Raw genomic sequence first — 23,108 nt, forward strand, 5'->3', positions numbered from 1 at the left:
ACCTTTACCTCCTCCTCCTCTCTTTCTATTTTCATCTCTTCTCTTTTTTCTGACCCTTTTAGCTGGCTGTAAAATTGAAGGCTGGATAATATTTATCATGTGTTGTATTTTAATAGTTGTATGTTTTTGGTTCCTGCATAGAATCTTGACGATCACTGCATATATTTCTATGTAATACATATAAAACTGTTGTTGCTTTTATGTTATTCTCTATACTTCTGTAAACAGAATTCAATCATTAAGAATATTGTACACTTAGAGCTAGGTAGAAAGGAAAGAATGTAAACAAAACATAAAAGAAATAATATTTGTGGATCATATATTTCTAGATCTATTCAACCCTGAGCTACTTCTCCAAAGGAGAAACAAAACAATGCATATAGAGTGGGTGATGCCTCTATGATAATATCCTTTAATAAAGCATTCCATCAAAAAGAAAAGAACAAAAGGGAGATTTCCAATAGTCTTTCAGATATGTAATGAAAACCCTACAAAGGCAAGGAGGACAAGTAAAATGTTTTCTTGCCTGGGTTCAAAGTACTTACAGAGTATGCTTATTTCCAATAGATAGTTATACGAACTAGAATAATAAAAAGCAAGCTTTAAAAATATTAAATCTTGGGACTCCAGTTGAAGATAGCTGACTAGAGACACTGCATACTCACTCTCTCCAGAAAGAAGAGCCAAAATTATGAATCAATAATCACACCTCAGATGGAACAACTAGGAGAGAACACTGGAGTACAATAGAGAAGTTACAGGAAATACTTGAGACACAGAAGGTGATATGGTTTGGCTCTGTGTTCCCACCCAAATCTCATCCCGAACTATAATCTCACGTGTCAGGGGAGGGGCCCAGTGAGAGGTGATTGGACCACGGGGGTGGACTTCTCCCTTGCAGTTCTTGTGACAGTGAGATCTGGTTGTATGAAAGTGTGTGGTGCTTCCCCTTTCACTCTCTCTCTCCTTCTCTAACATGTGAAGATGTGCTTGCTTCTCCTTCACTTTCTGCCATGATTATAAGTTTCCTGAGGCCTCCCAGTCATGCTTCCTGTTAAGCCTGTGGAACTGTGAGAATATTAAACCTCTTTTCTTCATAAATTACCCAGTCCCAAGTACTTCTTTATAGCAGCGTGAGAATCAACTAATACAGAAGGGAAGCAAAATCGGCTGGGAACACATAGGGGCTTGCTGTTGGCGGAAAGGGTGTAAGAACTTCAGTGGTCTATGTTCCTACCATGGACTGCAACAACCTGAACCATGGCAGAGCTCCTTGACACACATACTTCCTGACACTAACATGGACAGTGAGCTAGAGACCCCCAAAGGACATTGTACCAGACAGAGAACTTTTGCTGGTTCACTCACACCCCTGAGACCTAAGCAACTACAGCAGGGTACCATTGTGAGAGTACAGCCATCATGGGGTTACATCCTCCCTTTAGAAACATAGCCTTCATATCTCCATGTCCCAGGAACCCCCACTGACATTCCCTAGCGCCTACCCGGTGGGCTACAGTGGCATAGCATTGTTGGAAACAAAGGTGCTACGGGGCCCCAGTACTGTGGCCCACAAGTAGTATTACTTCCCAGAAAAGAGATGGTGCAGTGCATTAACATTGCAGTCTCTGGGACAAAGGAAACCAAGGCACACACTTTCCAGACCCTGAAAGCTTCCTGTCTGGGGCTATGAGAAGAAACTCTGCCTCACCAGTAGCACAAACTCTGTGTTCAGGCTTGCAAGCAGAGTGAGATCCATTCACACCCCCCACCTAACACTGCAGCAGCAGTTGCTGCCACTGGGAATCCAAATGAGAGCCAGCTATCTGGGGCTGAGGGCAGTGACCCCACTTCCACTGGTGGAGTGGCCTCTGTGTTCAGGTTCATGCACAGGGATTCTCTCTCCCACTCTGCATACCTCTGCAGGCTCAGTCACCGCTGCTGCCACTGGAGGCTAGGGCAGGTGAACCGGATGGCTCCTTGAGTGGGCCTGGATAGTGACCACACTCCTACTGGTTGAATGACTTCCATGATCAAGCTCATGTGCAAAGGGCAGGGCTGCTTACCTTTATGTGCACCACTGCAGTGCTGCTACAACTGAGAACAGGCAAGCCTGAGAGCTGCATGACTGGGGCTGCAGGTGGAGACTGCACTGTAGCTATCTCCAACATCAGCATGCACGGCTCAGGACCTAGAAGGTTGTCCCACAACTGCTACTGCCACTACCTACACCACGCCACCTACCCAGGGAATCAAGAACTCACTCACCTGCCTGATCCACCAGTGTCACTACCATGATCTAAGTAAACTACCTAGAAGCCCAAGAATTGGCCTGCCTGGTCCTGCTAATACCAGAGCAAGTATCTTGTACACAGGGGCACAAAAACAGGCATACTCATCCCACTGCTGCCACCACTGGGGACCAAAGACTAACCCATCTGGAATCCCTGTCCCTGAGCAAAACTTCACCATAGCCTCTACTCTTAACCACACTCTAAACCACTGGGAAATCATAGATACCACTGATGCTGTTGACAGCCAAATAAATCATACAGGGACTGCACCACTGCATGCACTCAGAATCAAATGCAAAGGGTCCTACTAACCAACACTATGACACATCTTCAGGAAAAAATCCTCTACTGTGAAAGCAAATTCAAAAAATTGGAATAAGTGAATATTACACAAGATACACAGTTATCAATGTAAGGAAACATGAAAAACAGGGAAATATGACACTTCCAAAGGAACACAATAATTCCCCAGCAACATATCCCAATCAAAAAGAAATGTGTGAAATCACAGGGAAAAAAATCAAAATTATGACACTAAAGAAACACAGTGAGATACAAGAGAATTTCAAAAAATAATACAAAAAGTCAGAAGAAAACAGTTCAAGATTTGAAGGAGAAATTTATGAGAGATACATATCATACAAAAGAACCAAACAAAATCTGGAATTGAAGAACTTCTTTAATTAAATAAAAAGTACAATCAAGAGTTTAAACAATAAACTAAAACAACAGCAACACAAAAGAATCTCAGAACCTGAAGACACAACTTTTGATGTAACTCAGAGAAAAATAAAGAAAAAATAATGAAAAAGAAAAAACAAAGCCTCTGTGATATATGTGACACAACACAGTGACCAAATACATGAATTATTGGTATCCCTAAAGGTAAAAAGTGAATGAAAGGCTTCAAAAACTTATTTAACAAAATTTAACTTGAAATCTTCCCAAGTATACCAAGAGATTTAGACATCCAGATTGAGGAGACCCCACAAACCCAAAATACTTTTCCATGGTACATTACAGTCAAACTGTCTAAAGTCAAAGACAAAGAGAAAATTCTAAAATAAACAGAAAGAAAAATCATCTAGTCAGCCTTGAGCAGACTAAAAGTGGATTTCTCAGCAGAAAACTACAGGCCAAGAGAGAATGGAACGATATATTCAAATTGCTGCAAGAAAAAATACTTGACACTTGAAAGACCCAAAGATACTATATCCAGCAAAATTATCCTTCGTAAATGAAGAAGAAATAAAGTCTTTTACAGACAAGCAAATGCTAAGATCATTCATCATCATTAGACTAGCCTTACAAAAAATGTTCAAGGGAGTCCTAAACCAGGAAGAGGAAAGATGATAGTTATGATCATGAAAACATATGAAAGTGTAAAACTCGTGAGTAAAGCAAAGACACAAAAGAGGAAAAGACTCAAATGGTACCACAACAGAAAATTAGCAAACCACAAGGAAAAACAATAAGAGAAAAAGAAGAGAAGAATACACAAAACAACCATGATATGGTTTGGCTCTGTGTTCCTACCCAAATCTCATCTCAAATTGTAATCTCCATGTGTCAAGGGAGGTTCACGTGTTGAGGGAGGGAGGTGACTGAATCATGGGCATGGTTTCCCAGATGCTCTTCTAGTGATAGTGAGTGAGTTCTCGAGATATCTGATGGTATTATAAGTCTTTGGAAGTTCACCCTTTGCTCTCCCTTTCCTGCTGCCTTGTAAAGAAGGCTCGAGCTTCTCGTTCGCCTTTTGCCATGATTGTTAAGTTTCCTGAGGCCTCCCAGCCATGCAGAACTGTGAGTCAATTAAACCTCTTTTCTTTATAAATTTCCCAGTCTCAGGTGTTTCTTTATAGCAGTGTTAAAATGGACTATTACAAACCAGAAAACAATTAACAATATGACAGGAACAAAACCTCACATATCAATAATAACCTAAAAGTAAATAGAATAAATTCTTCACTTAAAAGATATAGGCTGGCTTAATACACTTTTTTACAAACATAATTTAACTATATGTTGCCTACAAGAAATGCACCTTACCTGTGAAGACACAGACTGAGAGTAAAGAGATGGAAAAACATACTCCACGCAAATTGAAATTAAAAGCAAGTAGGAGTAGCTATACCTCTATTGGATAAAACAGACTTTATGTCAAAAAAAGGTTTTTTAAAAAGGTAAGGACATCAAATAATGACAAAGGAATCAATCCAAGAAGAGGATATTACAATTCTAAGTATATATGCACCCAACGGGGAGCACCCAGATTCACAACACAAATACTACTAGATCTATAGAGAAACATAGACTCCAATACATTAATAGTGGAGAACTTCAACACTCGCCCGTTAGCATGAGACATATTTAGATATAATATCAACAAAGAGACATTGTATTTAACTTGGACTTTAGACCAAACGGACTTTAAAGATATTCACATAATATTTTTCCCAACACAACAACAGAATGTACATTCTTCTCATTAGTACATGGAATATTCTCCAGGTTAGATCATATGCTAGGCAAAAAATAAGTCAACAAATTTTTAAAATCAAAATCATACCAAGTATCTTCTCAGACTACAATGAAATACAACTGGAAATCAATACCAAGAGGAACTTTGAAAACTATAAAAATACATGGAAATTAAACAACATGTTTCTGAACAACCACTGGGTCAATGAAGAAATTAAAATGGAAATTTAAAAAAATGTTTTGAAACAAATGAAAATGAAAGCACAATATACTGAAACCTGAGGGACAGAGCAAAAGCAGTGTTAAGAAGGGTTTTTATAGCAATAAATTCCTGCATCAAAGAAACAGAAAGATTTCAAATAATCTAATGATGCACTTCAAGGAACTAGTAAAGCAAGAACAAACCAAACTCAAAATTCATAGAAGGTGATAAATAATAAAGATCAAAGAAGAAATAAATGAAATGGAGACTAAAAAAGAACACAAAAGATCAACAAAATGAAAACTTTTTTTAAAGATAAAATTGATCAACTGCTAGCTAAACTAACCAAGGAAAGAAGAGAGAAGGCCCACTCAAACATAATCAAAAGTGAAAAAGGAGATATTAAAACTAATACCACAGAAGTACAAAAGATCATCAGAGACTATTGTAAACAACTATACACTAACAAACTGGAAAACTAGAGGAAATGGATAAATTCCTGAAAACATACGACCTACCAAGATTGACTCAGGAAGAAATACAGAACCCGAACATACCAATGAGTAGCAAGACTGAATCATTAACGAAAAGATTCCCCCCAAAAAGAAAAGTGCAGTACTAGATGGATTTGCTACTGAATTCTACCAAATCGATAAGGAAAAACTAATACCAACCCTTCTCAAATAATTCCCAAAAGTTAAGGACAAGGGAAATCTCCCTATCACATTTCCCAAGGCCAGTGTTACCCTAATACCAAAACCAGAAAACGTGCAACAAAGAAAGAAAACTATAGGCTAATATCTCTAATGCACATAGACTCAAAAAACCTCAACCAAATACTAGCAAACTGAATCCAATAGCACATCAAAAAGATTATACAACATGTTCAAGTTGGATTTATGCCAGGGATTCAAGAATGATTCAACATACACAAATCAATAAACATGATACATCACAACAGAATGAAGGACAAAAACCATATGATCATCTCAGATGCAGAAAAAGCATTTGAAAAAATTCAACATCCCTTCATGATAAAAAGTCTCTAAACTATGCATAGAAGGAATATGCCTCAAAATAATAAAGACCATATGCCACAATTAAATATCATTTCACTCCAATTAGAATGGCTGTTATTAAAAAGACAAAAAAAATACACATGATGGTGAGGATACAGAGAAAAGAAAACTCATATGCTATTGGTGGCAATGTAAATTATTACAGCCACTAAGGAAAACAGTGTTTAGATTTTCTAAGAAACTAAAAACAGAACTACCATACTATCCAGCAATTCCACTAGTGGGCATTTATCTTTTAGGAAGATAAAGAAAATCAGTGTATTATAGGAATACCTGCACTCTCACGTTTACTGGAGCACTCTTCACAATAGTAAAGATATGATTAACCTAAGTATCCATAATGGGTGATTCAATAAAGAAAATGTGGTGTATATACACAATGCAATACAATTTGGCCATAAAATAATGAAATATCATTTGCAGCACTATGAATGTAACTGGGAGTCATTATGTTAAGTGAAATAAGCTAGGCACAGAAATACAAATATCACATGTTCTCACTCACATGTGGAAGCTAAAAGACTTGATCTCATGGACAAAGATAATAGAATAATATTATAGATATTAGAGACCAAAAAGGGTGGGTAAATAGGAGGGGAAAATAAAGAGAAATTGGTTAATGGGTACAAATATAGCATTAGAAAGAATGTTTTATAGCAGAATAGGGTGACTATACTTACCAACAATGCCTTGCATATTTCAAAGTAACTAGAAGAGAGGATTTGAAATGATGCAAATACATAGAAATAATAAATACTCAAAGTGATGGATAGCCTAAATATCCTGACTTGATCATTATACATGCTAGTCATGTAACAGACACTAACATGTACTTCATAAATGTTTAAAATGTTATTTATATATCAATAGAAGAAAGAATAAGGTAAAAATTAGTAAATCTGAGAACCAAGGTAGATGTGTAGCATCATAGCTGAGAGTTCACTGGACTCCGGAACCACACTGAATATCAAAACTCTCTCTGCTTAGACTTTGGGGAAGTCACTTAAAACTCTCTGTGCCACAGTGACGAATGTGGAATATGAAATTATGAATAATCCTCTTAGGATAGTTGTGAGAATAAAATAAGTTAATGTGTCTAATATATTTAAAGCACTTATCATTGTGTAAGGCACATAGTTAAGTAAGGTTTAAGTGTTTGCAGCTGCTATCAGAACTGGTACAAATTGGCTTGGCAGATAACAGGGCATGTGCAAAGTATAAGCAATATGCTCAATGCATAAAACTATATTTTGTAGCTATTTTTTTCTTGCTAGCAGAAATACAAAAGGCAAGAAATGGAGAAAGGTCACTGAAGGAGATGAGAAAGAGGAGATAAAAGCCAGACTTGCTCCATGTTTTTTTATTCCACTTAAAAAATTTTATTACATTTCTTTTTTCATTAGAAATATGTATATTTATATTTTATATTTTATATATTTTATGTTTACATATATATTATTTTCATTATAAATATAAATACGTATTTTTAGTGGACAGTTTTGGAAATACAGAAAAAAGAAAAAAAATCATCATACTCGCACCATCCCAGGACAGTTATTGGTAATATCTTGACTATTTTCTTCAATTCTCCTTCTATGCAAAGCTCAGTTTTTTGCATAGTTAATTTCTATTATGTGTTCTCTGTATCTACTTTTGCCTCGTCTCCACAAGTCTTTTACTACCAAACGTGTCAGAGAGCATCTAAGCTTGACTTACATGACTAAAATGTGGTTGTCTCCCCAAAATGTTCAACTGATTGACTGACTCATCAATGTTCTCTCATGTTCAATTTCTAACAGTTTATAATCAAAATTTAATTAAAAAAACAATTTCTGCATCATTGATTTAATTTGTTTCATTCATACATATAAATATGTGTGTATACATATATATATAAAAAACCATCTTAAAGAAATACTTTTAGCCTTTCTTTTCTCTCTTTGCAGTAAAACCATTAGTTAAACTATATTTATTTGACTAACAATGTATTTTACAGCAGTCAACCATGATCATCACCGAGAGTGAAACAATATGATCTCAAGGATCTTATAAAATATGAGTTACCTGAAAAGAGTCTTTCATTTTGTAGATCTAAAGTTACATAGAATATTAGAAGAATAACTAAGCTTCCCAAATTGGGCAGTTATTTAGGGTTATTTGTTAGCATTTTTAAATGGTAGAGGAGGTGGCATTTAAAAGCCTTTAAAATAGAAAATAAAAACTATATATATATACACTTAGAAAAACAGTTAAGTATATTGTTTTTTAATGAAATGTTATTTTCTTATGTAGTTTGTGAAATTATATTTTCTCAAACTACTATCTCCATTTAGATATTAAGCAATAATAATGTACTACTCACAATTAGAGAAGATTAAACTACCAAACAAAAGAATATTCTATAATAAAACTAAATGTTCTGTTTTGATCCTAAAACAGATGTCATGTTGTTACATGTAGTATATGAAATATTTAAGAACATTAAGAAGTTTTTCAAAACATACCTTTACTAGCTTTATTTCCACTGAATATAAATACGTTTTGAGGGATGCATCACAACAGAGTCTGTATAAAATCGATTCCGCAACAAAAAATAAGGCAGGCAGATGATCATAATCAAAGGAAGCATGGTCCAGAGATGCATAAAGCATATTTAAAGCTTCTGAAATATTAAAAATATAGAAACTGCATCATTTGAAAATCGTCCTGTTTGTCTACATGCTATAATTACTTTTTAAAATTATTTCCTACCATTAAGACCAAACGGCAGTTTTAAAATGTATTTACACATTCTTTGACACCTTTTTCATCAAGAGGTGATGTCTATACGCCCTTCTCCTTAAACTTGAGCAGACCCTGTGACAGTTTCAACCAATAGAATGAAATGTGGCAGAAATGATACTATGTGACTTCTAAGACTGAATCAGAAAAGGCACCACTGCTTCCACCTGGATCTCTCTCACTCTCTCAAGATACTAGCTTTGGAACCCTAAGTTGCCATATAGGAAGTTCAACCTCATGGCATGAAGCAACTGAAACAGAAACCACCAAGGTTGAGAGGCTAGAGGAAGAAGAAATGTGCAAGGGGGCTCAGTTATTATAGATCCAACACTATACAGGCCCAACACTAAATAAATCACCAGGTCACACACATAGTGGTGGAGAAATAGGACAGAACCAGATGATAAAAGGCAGTGCTCAAGATAAAAAGGGAAGAGCAGAAGACTAGAGAATCAAAGTAGAGGAAACAGGGCCACCCTGTGAAGCTGAAGGAGGAAGAATATAGAGACAAGAGCCTAGAGAAAACAGCTTGTCAAATCATACAAAAGTTTGGAAGAGCTTCCATGTAAATATATGAGGACAAACAGCAAATACAGGGACTTGAGGAAAGAAGAACCCTGACATGCTCAAGGGACAGGAAGGAGGTCAGTAGGGCTGAACATAATGAGTAAGTAGGGAGGTAGCCAGGAGCCAGCACATGCAGAGTCCTGTAGGCCATGATATGGAGTTGGGGCTCATTTGAGTGTAATCACAAGCTGTTGAGTGGAGGGTGGACTACAGAATGAGGAGCAGACAAAAGTACAGGTAAAACACCCATTCAGTTATTTTAGTTGTGAAGAGAGTAAGAAGTCATACTGAGAGTATTATTTAGAGTTCAATATGTGAGTGTATTGAAATGCTTTTGCTGCATGTAACAGAAAATATAACAAAAACGTCTTCAAAATAAGGAGGTTTATTATTTCACAAGATTAGAAATTGGAAAGGTTCCAGGGACAGCTAAGATAGCTGCCCTTTAGACGCACATTTCTTTCATCTTCTAGTTCCCCCTCATGTGCATGAGAACTGTGATGACTGCACAAACTCCAGGCATCATGTTCTTACCAAGCAAACTAGACAGGAACAAACAAGAGTATAGGGAGGAAAGGAATGCTTTTTTCCCAGGCATGTCTTTTTCGAAAGCAAGTCAACAAAAAGTACAGGAAATAGAGCTGTCATTACATCACTTTGCTGAGGATCAGGTCATGTGACTAACCCTAATCAAATCACTGGCAAGTGAAAAGGAATTACCATAATTGATTTAGACCAGCAGTTCCCAACCATTTTGGCACCAGGGACTGGCTTTGTCTCATAAGGAGCACACAGCCTAGATCTCTCACGTGTGCAGTTCACCATAGACTTCACACTCCTATGAGGATCCAATGTCACTGCTGATCTGACAGGAGGTGGAGCTCAGTAATGCTCGCTCTCACTGGCTGCTCATAGCCTGTTGTGCGGCCCAGTTCCTAACAGACCACCGACTGGTACCAGTTCATGGTCCAGGGTTTTGGGACCTCTGATTTAGACCATCCATGATTCACCCCCGTCGGGTTGGGCAAGGGCCAGTCCTCTTCTAAATCACATGACTAATTAAAACTGAAATTTAATTGTCAATGAAGAGCAAACAGCCTCTTCTTGCTGGTAAACCAAGAGTGTTTACCTCAATATCATTTAAATTATTAATAGAGGTCAGGCTGTGGATGGCACTGTGATGAAGGACCATAAAGGCAAGTTAAATACAAAATAATTCTTCCTGCTGCTTGAAAACTCCTAGATAGCACTACAAAACCTAATTTACATGGGGGAAATTCTCTCTGAACTCATGTGGTTAACATTCTAAAACTATTTTAAAAGGCATATATATACAATTTAACAATAGTGATGGAAGGAATTTTACCCCCTTAGAAATAACGTTAATTTTTTTTTAGATTAGTTAGAGGATGTTTTAAAGGAGGCATAAACGAGGAGTGATAAATGAAAAGGTAATGAGTAAAGCTTGCTATTTAAAATAAGTGGAAAACAAATGGTCATTTGATTAATGTTTTATAAGTAATAATTATAAAATGAAGTAGCAAATTTCTCTAAAGTCTAGTGCCTATTGTAATTGGAAATCACTAAATGATATTTTATATTAGTTTTTAATTAGTTGCTAATTTTAGCAAAAAAGTAATAAAGACTATGCTGAGTAAAGTTTTGAAAATAATTTTATCACTAAAAAGCTAAGTAGTTAAAATCATAAATTCTAAATTACAAAATGAATTTTCAAAATAAAATGTATTTCGATAGAGTAGAAGAATTTCTTGTCTTCTGCACAATTTTTAAAAATTAAAGTTCTCAAATTATGCCTTCACTGATAATCTAGAAAATGCTTAGGATACCTAATAAGAATTTAAAGTACATACCATCTTGGATTTCCCCTTTGCATTGAGCCAGATATATTACTTCAATCCATGCAGCAGGAAGATGCACATGCTTCCCAGAGCCCAGGGTTTTGAGACCCAATTTTCTCTATTATGAGGAAGCATGAAAAAGACAAATCAAAATGTACATCTTTTATATATTTATTAATTTTTAACTCTTACTTGTGTTCCAAAAGTCATTCTATGAAGTTAATGCTCAGTGGCCAGAGTTGTATACAATTTTATATTTTTGCTTTTATTACTCAAATTTTTGGAGATTTTATGCAAACTGTATTAGTGCTAAGATGTAAAAAATGTTGATACTATAAGTAATACCATTAGCTATTTGCTGAAAATAATTCTCATTTTTTACTGTCTAGTGATTACTTCTAATTTTTCCCCAAGAGAATGCATTTATTTTTTTTTATTTTATGAGGAAAAACACTGAAGAAATGTGATAAAACAGAAGCGAGTTTGATGCCAGTTTGCTGGAAAACCCTGGTTACTTCATTGTTGATGTGCAGAAGTTAATGAACACGAGGGAGATGATCAGGATTGCTCCACTTCCCTTATTGTGCCCACTCCTGGGACTGTTGCAGAGAACACTCGTTCAATTGGAGAAAAGTTCACTGATGAATGCACCTCCTGGCACCTGTCTGCATATACACGTATCAAAAGTATACTCTTTTTCCAATCCATTTTTTTTCAAAATGTTCAAATATATGGGCAGCCATGAACTGGAAAATAACAACCACTACAACACCACAAAAAAGGTGGCTTAATTTATACACCAGTTTTGTGCAGCTTTTATTGAATGAATTATTCATATCAAAGCAAAATACGTATGTTATTTCTCTGTAAAATTTAAACTGAATCCAATGTAGAAAAGGAAAAGCAAGGACTTACTTTACTTCCTGTTCTATTTTGATATCTATTTGTAAATTTGGGGATTAATGTCATATTCTTAAAGAATATATTTTTCACAATTCAGGTGAAGAATAGTTTGTTACAGAGAAAGAACAGAGTACTTCATGCGTATATATATGAAGGTTCAGAAAGGCCTTTTTCTCCTTTGAGACACAGTATATCTCAATTAACTTTTTAAGAAAAAATAGAATTTTCATAATCAAAAATTTATTTGCCAGACTTAACATTTTGCTATGGGCTCCTGGACTGGTATATTTCCACAAAAATTTACAGGAGCTTTTATTATTTGGTTATAAGCTTTAACTTTAATTTGCATTAATATTTTAACTATCCCTACTTATAATTAAAGAAAGATGTATTCCTATTTTTTCTTACAATATTTTAGAATGTGTAATCATGTACCAACTAGAAAAGGAAGTTAACATGCTGAACAATCCAATGATATGCCATTACCTTACATCTGAGAATGATTTTTCTAGCTAGTTCCAACAATTCTTCCTTCTCTTTGGAATTTTGTGTTTGATTGAATCTCAAGATGAATTCTTTTGTGATTGAAAATGTTGGCCTAAATAAAACATTGAAAAATTAACATTCAAAAATTATAGCTATCATTTCCAAATTTCAATTAATCAACTTCCAGTGGCTATGTATAACTATATTCTAGAAAAAAATACTTTCTTAATAAAACTGTTTCACACACAAAAAAATCAGTAAAAGATATATGCAAGCCTCCTGGATTGATCCTGTCATACTATTAGATTAAGAAACATAATTCCCATTTTTAAAGACCTTTGTGGCCCCTGAGAAAAAGTTTCTGAGATGACTGCTAGAAGTCTTGTTGGTATAAGCCTTCTTCAGATAAAATCCAGCATGGCTTCAATTATGTTGAAGGCTGATTAGTCTCCTCACATAAATCAGCATTGATTCATTTAAGTTAAACTTCTACTCCTTCTATGCAAGTGGAATCAGCCCAAACATGGTTGGATTTGAGGGAGCAAGGGAAGAAAGAAGTGTAAGTATAAAGTAATGTCAAAGAGGTAGCAAGTAGCCATATTAACTACATGAAATGGGAGACTACTGCAGGGTTTGAGAAGAGGCGTGGCATGATTTAACTTGAGCTTTAACCAATTTTCTCCAATGCTATATTAAGAATTAGCATGTAGGGAGGTGGGATGTAGCAAAAGGGGGAGCTTACATGTAGTTAGGTGAGACGTAGTAGTGGCTTGGATCAGGATTATAGAATATAAACAAGGAGAAGAGTTTAGATAATGGGTATGTCTTGACTTCAGCTCCAACCAGACTGGCCAATGAATCAGAAATTAGGCATGAGAGAAAGAAAGAAGTCGTGATTCAACTGAGTAACTAGAGAGTCTAAATTGCTATTTACTAAGATGGGGAAAACTGTTAGAGGAGTGGATGTGGGGTGAAGATAGAGAATAATTTTAGTATTGGACATGTTATGTTTGAGATTATCATGGCCATCCAAGTGGAGATGGAGTGTGAGCAGTTGGATATATGAGTTTGAATTTCAGGGAAAATTCAGACAAGATATATCAGTATTCGAGTCATTAGCATACACATGGAATTTAAAGTCTTATGAATTAAATGGATCCCATAGAGAAAATGTAGAGAGAGTATATGAGAATTTCAAAGAAAAGTAGGACAAATAAGTTGAAGGCGTATGCAAGAGAATAAGTGAAGTGATAATAAGGATGTACCACAAAATTGAAGATGGACATGGGATCAAAGTGATATCAAAGGAATAGTGAACAGTAGAATCAATGAACTTTGTTTTTGTGAAGTAAAATTATTGTTGGAGTCATGCTATTAGAAAGAATAATCTGAAAAAATAAAACATTTTAAATTACTGTATTTACTGAAATAGAATTTACTAAATTTGTTGCTATCTGAGATAAAGAAAAAAATGAATAGAAATCAGATTTTGTCCCTGAGTAATTCACAGTCCTACTGAGGAGACAGATCTACTAAAAATAACAACAGTGCCACATGATCACAGGCTGAACAGAGGTAATGATAAGGTGTTCTGTACAGAGCAATTAATGAAATAACCCTTTAACTGCTATTTTTTAAATGGGCAGTTAAATATCAATCTTAAAATAAGCATTTATTAATTCATTTACTAAGAATTTATTGACGGTCTTCTATATATCAGGAACTAAGTTTTGCATTGGGGATACAGTAGCAAAAAAGATAAATAATTCAGCCTTAATGGAGCTTGCAGTACAATAGAGGAAGTGTTCACATGTTAGAATATACAAAGTCTGTGATAATTGGGCATTTTGAAATAAGTAATCTCATCTTTGATTTCCTGATTTTCATTCCATTCTTGCTTTTGAAGATATTTGGTGAGCACTGGCTGAAAATTGTTTCTCAGTAGTCATCTGGGATAACATATTTTTTATCTATGTGAACCTACTCTACATAAAGTGTCCAAAATAGCTTTAATCTTCTCATTTGTATGAAGAGTTTGGAAGTTAAAAAAGATAGCCCCATCATCCATTTAATTTTTACAATATCATTAGGAATTATGTTTTTTAAAATATGAAAATAACAGTGCTGTTTTTAATAACCCAAACATTCAGAGATGCATAATGTAAAAGTTAATAGATTGCTTCCCAACACTACTGCCTCCAATTTGAACTGTCAAGATTAACAGCCAAGATTAATGACTTATTGTGTATCTTTACATATCTTTCTCAGTGCTCACAAACCAACCAACCTATATACACACTTTACAAAAACTTCTGGGATGCAGCAAAAAGCAGTAATAAGAGAAAAGTTTATAACAATAAATACTCACATTACGCGGAGAAATAACTGGGAAAAAAAACAGCTTAACTTTATACCTCAAGGAACTATAAAAAGAATAATCCTAAAGTTTGCAGAAAGAAGGAAATAATAAATATTAAGAGTAGAAATAAATTAAAGAATAAAAAACTAAAAATCAACAAAACCAAGAGTTGTTTTCTTGAAAAAATAAACAAAATTGAAAAACCATTAGCTACAATAATCAAGAAAAAAGAGAGAAGTCAAATAAATAAAATCAGAAATGAAAGTGAAAACATTATAACAGATGCCTCAGAAACATAAGAAACTATTATGACCAATTATATACCAACAAATTGGATAACCTAGAATGAATAAATTCCTAGAAATTTACAAGCTACCAAAACTGAATCAAGATGAAATAGAAAGGCTAAACACACCAATAGAAAAACAAGATTAGATTAGTAATGAAAAACCTCCCAACAAAGAAAAGCCCAGGACCAGGTGGTTTCATGGTTGAATTCAACCAAACATTCAAAGATGAATTACTACCAACTCTCTTAAACTCTTGCAAAAAATACAAGTAGGAACGCTTCCAAACTCATTTTATGAGGCCAGCATCAACTTGATACTGAAACTATACAAAGACACTACAAGTAAAGAAAACTATAGGCCAAAATCCCTAGTGAATGTCAATGCAAAAATCATAAATAAAATACTAGCAAAGTAAATATAATAACAAATTAAAACAATTATATACCATGACCAAGTGAGATTTATCCCTGGAGTACAAGAATGGTTCAACATACGAAAATAAATCAGTGTAATATACCATATTACTGAAAAAAAAAGGGCCTTTCAACAGAGAAAAAACATTTGCCAAAGTTTAACTTCCATTCATGATTACAATTCTCAAGAAAACAGGTGTAAAAAGAATTTACTTCAATTTACTTTACACAATAAAGACCATCGTATCAAAAACCCACAGCCAATACCATAATCAATGAAAGAAAATGGAAAACTTTGCCTCTAAGACACAAGGATGTCCCTTTCTACCACTTCTTTTCATCATCGTACTGCAAGTCTTAGCCAGAACAATTAAGTAAGAAAAAATAAATAAAAGGCATCCAAATTGGAAAAGAAGAAAATTATCTCTTCTTGCAAATGACATATATGTAGACATTCCTAGATAATCCACAAAAATCTCTTAGAACTAATAAATGAATTCAATAAAGTTGCAGGATAAAAAAGGGAACATACAATAATCAGTAACATTTCTATATATAAACAATGAACTATCCAAAAAAGGAAATGGAGAAAACAATCCCATTTATAATAGCAACAAAAATAATAACATACTAAGGAGTAAACTTATCAAAGAGGTGAAAGACCTGTACACTGAAAATTATAAAACATTGATAAAGCAATTTACAGAAAACACAGAAAAAAAGACCTGTAAAAAACAAAGAAGATATAGAAAGACATCCTGTGTTCATGGATTGGAAAACTCAGTATTGTTTAAATGTCCATATTACCCAAAGAGATCTACAGACTCAATTCAATTTCTATCAAATCCCAATAACATTCTTTACAGAAATAATAATAACATTCATATGGAACCACAAAGACCTTGAATAGCCAAAACAATCTTATGCAAGATGAACAAAGATGGAGGCATCACATTTCCTGACTTCAAAATATTACAAAGCCACAGCAATTAAACCAACATGGTACTGGCATAAAAAAAGTCCTAAAAGCCAATGGAGCAGAATTGAAAATCCAGAAATAAATCCATATATCTACAGTCAACTGATCTTTGACATGGGAAAGAATACACAATGAGGAAAGGATAGTCTCTGAATACCCACATGCAGAAGAATGTAATTAGACCTTTATCCCACACCACATACAAAAATCAATTCAAAATGACTTAAAGACTTAAATGTAAGACCAGAAACTGTAAAACTATGAAAAGAATGCATAGGGAATATGCTTCTTGATACTGGTCTTCACAATAATTTCTCGGCTATGAACCCAAAAGCAAAACTAGACAAGTGGGATTGCATCAAACTAAAAATCTTGTGCACAGTATAAAAACAATCAACAGAGTGAACAGGCAATCTATGGATTGATAGAAAATACTTGCAAACCATGTATCTGGAAAGGTGCTAATATCCAGAATATATAAGAAACCAAAATCAATAGCCAAAAAGAAATGACCTGATTAAAAAATGTACAGAGGACCTGAATTGATATTTCTTAAAAGAACACATATGGATGGCCAACAGGCATGTGAAAAGGTTTTGTGTTTTTTTCTTCTTTTCTTCTTTTTTTTTTTTTTTGTCTTTTTCAACTATTTTAAATGATCAGCATTTTAAAAAATATTTTACTACGGTATACTGGAAGTACAAGTTGTATAGAGACTTCCAGAGAGTTATAATTCATTTTATGCATTTTTTTTTTGCAAATTTGCCTACAAAAAAGTGCACTATAACAACATTGACTTTGTGTGCAAGCACTGTATGTGTACAAAAAAATGCTAAAACTTTCTCAGTAAATGAAGACATGTCCTTTTTGTACAGCTGCATTTGTGAAAGATAAAATATATTGAGATGTTGGTTCTTTTAGGTTACTGTGCATGTGGTGTTGACCCATCACAGTTTGTGCCAATCTTGTCAAGACTTACGTTGTTCATCAAAGAATGTCAGATGACCACAATTATAAATTTGGGTGGACACAATTACCAACCACAGTAATATGCACTTACACATGTCCTTTTGTCCAATTTTTATGAATATGGTTTGTCACTCATAACCGTTATAACTATGCAGTGGTCATTAATATACCTCTTTATGCTTGCAAAAATAGGTATGTTATTATTGCTTATTTTGTGTAAAGTGGCCTATGAAGTTTTTTGTCATATTTTTATATGTTTCACATATAAATCTCCTTTTAAAAATGTAAATAAATACCACTTAAAGAATTTTCAAAATATTTCACAGAATTATATTTTTGGGATTTTCATCCTTCCAGACTACAACAGTCAGCTCCTAAAGTTCAATTGATCCTAATATGCAGAATATAGATGTACTTCAACAAATCCAATAATTCCTTTATTGATTGACATTTCACATTACTTCCTATAAAATGTTAGTTGTGCTAACCAATGCAGTAATAGTAATCATCATCATAAAAAGAGCCTTATACTGACCTGACATTCAACAGGTGCACTTCTGTTTTATCAACCCTCGCACTATATCTATAGTTAAATATTTTGGTTACCACCTCTGCTTATAAATACATTATACATATGATTACTTTATTACTATAAGACTGCATCTTCCAAAAACTGAATTAGAAAGTATAAGAGAATGAAAAGGCAAAATTTTAAGTGGTAGAACAAATTTTCAACATGTAATTGATAAAGGGCTCATACACAAAACATACAAAGAACTCCCAATAAATAGAAACATGGAGAAAAGTCATAAAAAGGTAATTCACAAATGAAGAAATCCAAGTGGCCAATAAATATGGAAATAATCATCAAGATAATAAATAGTGAAATCCAAATTAAAACCAAAATTAGATGCTACTTCACATTCACCAGAAGGGTTAACACTTAAAAGAATGCCAATACCAGAAACTGAAGAGAATATGGAGTAATAGAAATTCTCACAAACTGCGTCTGGTTGTGTAAACTGGTAAAACCACCAACTGGAAATCAGTTGGGTGTTTTCTATCAAGATGATTCAAGACAGACATACAAACTGACTTAGCAATATCACAACTTTATATATGTACAATAGAAATATGTCCTATGTACCAGGGAACATGTATAAGAATGGTCCCAGCAACATTTTTCATAAGGGATAAAACATGGAATCAAACAACATTCTATCTTGTGAACCAAAAAGTATGGTATGTCTGTGAATAAAGGGTGAAGCAAAATGTTCTTTCTTTTTATAATGCATAAATTTGAGCTTGGGTTATTTTCTAATTCCATTCCCCTAAGAACATAGGAAAAGTAGATGTCAGCTGTGTTACTGGGACCACCACTTATGGTAAGGAAAAAAAAAAAAAAAAAAAAAACCTCCTGATTGACACATTATACCTAGACTGCTAATAAACTATAAATACGTTATTAGGAGAAACTTTGGGCTGTCCTAAGCGCATGTTCTTTGCAGGACTTTTTAAGTCATTGATTCCACTTTGGGACAAAGGATTCTAAGGTTATCTATCTATTATACTCAGCTCTCTAAGTCTCACATTCTTACACACACAGTCATTTGGAGTAGCTACAGAAGACTAGCTCCCATTTCTGTTCTGTTGAGAACTCTTTCAGAAAGTAAACAGTTACTGGTGTGCTGACATGCTCTTCCCTGTGCTGTATCCTGCTAAGTGAGGTCAGCAGTTAGTGTGGCCTATAATAATCATATTAGTCTGTCTAGGCCGGGCGCGGTGGCTCAAGCCTGTAATCCCAGCACTTTGGGAGGCCGAGACGGGCGGATCACGACGTCAGGAGTTCGAGACCATCCTGGCTAACACGGTGAAACCCCGTCTCTACTAAAAAATACAAAAAACTAGCCGGGCGAGGTGGTGGGCGCCTGTAGTCCCAGCTACTCGGGAGGCTGAGGCAGGAGAATGGCGTAAAAACCCGGGAGGCAGAGCTTGCAATGAGCTGAGATCCGGCCACTGCACTCCAGCCTGGGCGACACAGCAAGACTCCGTCTCAAAAAAAAAAAAAAAAAAAAAAAATCATATTAGTCTGTCTAGTTGAGTTTGAAGGCCCAAAGGTAAGTATTCAATGTTAAGGGAATAAAAATAAACAAACTGCAACAATATAGATGATCTTACAAACATACAGCTAATCCAGACACAAAAGAATATACCCCCACAATATTACATTTATATAAAGCATAAAACTGTAAAGAAAAAGAAACTTTGAGAGAGTAAAAAAAGTTAAGGAGAGAAGACTTTTTAATTGGTTTATATGTTGATGAAGACAGCACTAGGATTTCTTTATTTAAAAGGGTTACGTAAAAAGTTTCTGAAAGTTATTTTATTTCTTCACTTGGTCAATACACAAGTATTTGATTTATAATAATTCATTAATCATTATATTTATGTTCATATAATCTTCTGTATGTGTGTTAGCATTTCACAGCAAAAAAATATGAGTGTTTATACTTTTAATTACAAGAGTATGCATGTATTTAATTATAGCAGATTAAAAAAATACTTTTTTAAAATACTTGAGGGAGAGACATTTGAGTTGAAATGAGAAAGAGACAGAAAGCAAGAGACAGAAAACAAAAGACTTAGAAAAACAAGAGTGGGGGAAGGAAGGAAGGAAGGGAGGGAGGGAGGGAGGAGGGAGGGAAAGAACAGAAAAGAAAGAGGTTAAGAGATCAAGGAGCAGGCTAGGGACAAGTTCTCTCAGGGTATTTAAACCATGGGGTAGAGTTTGTGTTTTACTCTGGATGTAATGGAAAGATATTACAGGGCTAAAATTGGAGCATGACACAATTTTATTAACATTCTTAAAACATTACTGAGACTGCTGTTCAGAGAACAAGGGGGTGAGAGCAGAAACAGGGGCACCAGTAGGAATGTGTGGCAGAATGACACGAATTCAAGCATGTTCACTTGGTTATGGGGTGGGGCAAGTGGTGGAGGCAGTGGAAATGAAGAAACTGTGCTTTAGGTCACATAATTACAAAGGGCCAGAAACTCACGCAAGTCTACCTCTAAAGCCTACAAAAATCTGCCTCATAATGTAATATTAATGTACCTGCCTTATAATCCTTGATGTAACTTTAGTTGCTTAAGTTTCTCTTTACTGTTGTATATAGAATTTGCTTAATGAAAATCTGGTGTTTGCTTTATATATACTGCTTGAAATGTATAAAATGTACTTTGTTTTACAAGAAGAAATAGGTTGACAGAGTTTAAGTATCACACTCAAAGTTATATCTTGAAAGTAAACCGAGCCAAATTTGAAATGAACTGTCTGACTCAAAGTCTTTGCATTTAGCTGTCTTTCTAAGATCCCTAAGAATGATTTATAGTATAATAATGTGCAATTCATTCTTCTTTTAAAATAATAGTAAATTCAATTCAATTAGATTTCCTCATTACCAACCACAGACAACCCCCAAGCACACAAAACACACACAGTATCCAGGGTTTCAAATACAAATTAAAATTACATTTTCTGAAATTAGATAGTTTACTTCAGCTTTTTCATAGGCTCTAGGGAAAGTATAGTTATGTCATTTTATTTCTAAAGCAAAATGCAGGCTTAGGATGAAAATAATATCTAATTCAATTTCTATGCTCAAACTACATTGTATAATAATTTTACGTTTGTCAAACATTTGTCAGTATGGATTATGGCTTGTAATACATTATTGAAAACATGGAAAGCTAATTATTTTTAACTTTCTATATAAATCCTGAGTCCTTTAATTGGTCTCCTACAGATCATGTTAAATATTTAGTGAGAAATAAACATAGCTATTTTAACCAATTCCTGCCCATCACAATAGACATTATTGTAAAAATTAAAACTTATTTAGTGACATATATAACACCTGGTAAGAAGCAAAGGGAAACTTTTATAAAGTAAATACAGGCATTTCAAAAAACAGACTTCAGCTTTATGCATTCCAATATCTCTGAAATATCAAAGGATTTCACAAAGATAATCTAGTCTAAATATGTAAGAGCAGTCCTGTGGAGCAGACAGTAAATAAAGATCATTCTAATTTTATTTATAAAATATTTATACTGATGTCTCCTGGTTAAATAGGCACTCCATCCAAACTGACTGTATTTACATTATCTGTGAATTCAGAACTTTTTTTAGCTGACAATTCATTTGTTCAATGACTATTTAATGAAAGCCACCTACATACAAAATATTTTGCTAGATACCATGAGTGCTAGAAGAGAAATCAGGTCTGGCCTCAGGCAGTTCCCATTCTTGGGAGGGAAGTGAGACACTTCACAGTGATGCAACATAAGGAGATGTTCTTTAAAAAAGAAATAAAACTCTGTGGGAGTTTAGAAGTAGAGATCATGATTCCAGAACTCCCATGTCCTATAATCTTTGCTGAATCACTTAATCTGTGGGAGCTACAATTTTCCATCTGTAGAAATAGTGAAAAGATCTTGCAGAATTTTGGAAAGCATCAAATCAAGTCACACAGCCTAGTTCCTGGCATATATTCAGTGCTAGAAAACTGTTAGTTATAAGCATTACTCTTTTTGGTGAGATTCAGAAAAAGCTTCTTTGTGGAAATAGCAGGTGAGCCTTGAAGACTAGGCAGGAGATGGAAAGGGCAGAATAGCAGTTGTCCTTTCAAAGTTCTTTCTCTGCTTTTTCCTGGGCACATGATCACCTAGAATTTAGAGATTAGGTGGAGGTCAAGCTAAATCAAGTTGAAATTGATCTAGCTAAATCAATAGGGCTTGATGAATAATGGAATATGAGAAAAGAAATCATGATGCCAAGGACACAGATAAACTCAATGTTTTTGACCCACATGACTGGAAGTAGGAAGACATCAAGAGAATTGGACGGGAGGAATCTGAGCAGATGATCTGTGCCATTCTGGACATAGGATGATTTACCTATGAGACATCCAAGTGGAAAGGTTTATAATCCAAAAGGACTTGTAAGTCAAGCATTAGGAATTGGATAAGATCTGGAAATAAAGATTTCAGATTCACCTACATATCAGTGATGATCAAAGTCTTAAAATTTCAAGAGGAAGAATACTAAGGAAAAAAATAATCAATCAAAGGAAAGTTTTTGTTTGGTAAATCCCAGAGTTAGGAAGCAAGAGGGAAAAAAGAAACAATAAATATAAGAGGAGATTTAGGAAAGTACTACAATGGAATTGAGATGTATATAAAATATGGGGTGCAAATTCCTTCTCTGAAAAGTGTTCACTTTTAACAGTCCCTGCTGCACTGGGGCCTAAGTTCTATATTAGTCCGTATGACTTCATGTACCCTGGCCATTGTTGATTTTGTCACAGTAGACATGTGATGCCAGCTGGGCCAATTCAGTTCTCTAAGGATTTTAAATAAAACAATACTCTAATTGGTTGAGGTT

At 34.6% G+C, this 23,108-nt stretch overlaps 1 protein-coding gene across 17 annotated transcripts in view; it reads right to left on the reverse strand.

Moving 5' to 3' along the window:
• The window catches only part of TMEM232 (transmembrane protein 232), a 316,396-nt gene that overhangs the window by 216,506 nt on the left and 76,782 nt on the right, over positions 1-23,108 (reverse strand). For 13 of the 17 annotated variants that reach the window (XR_012414003.1, XM_073994025.1, XM_065546632.1 and 10 more), the window contains 3 exons: positions 12,653-12,764; positions 11,276-11,381; positions 8,561-8,718 (listed from right to left, as the gene is read on the reverse strand). The exons of 2 other annotated variants lie outside the window; for them this stretch is intronic. Coding sequence is in view for 10 of the 15 variants with exons in the window: in XM_065546632.1 (XP_065402704.1) it covers positions 8,561-8,718; positions 11,276-11,381; positions 12,653-12,764 (376 nt within the window). In the remaining 5 variants the exon portion in view is untranslated. The remainder of the gene's footprint in view (positions 1-8,560; positions 8,719-11,275; positions 11,382-12,652; positions 12,765-23,108) is intronic. 2 more of the 17 variants (XM_073994026.1, XM_073994022.1) reach the window with 1 other exon arrangement.

Source organism: Macaca fascicularis, chromosome 6 (genome assembly GCF_037993035.2).
Source record: "Macaca fascicularis isolate 582-1 chromosome 6, T2T-MFA8v1.1".
Taxonomy (NCBI): domain Eukaryota; kingdom Metazoa; phylum Chordata; class Mammalia; order Primates; family Cercopithecidae; genus Macaca; species Macaca fascicularis.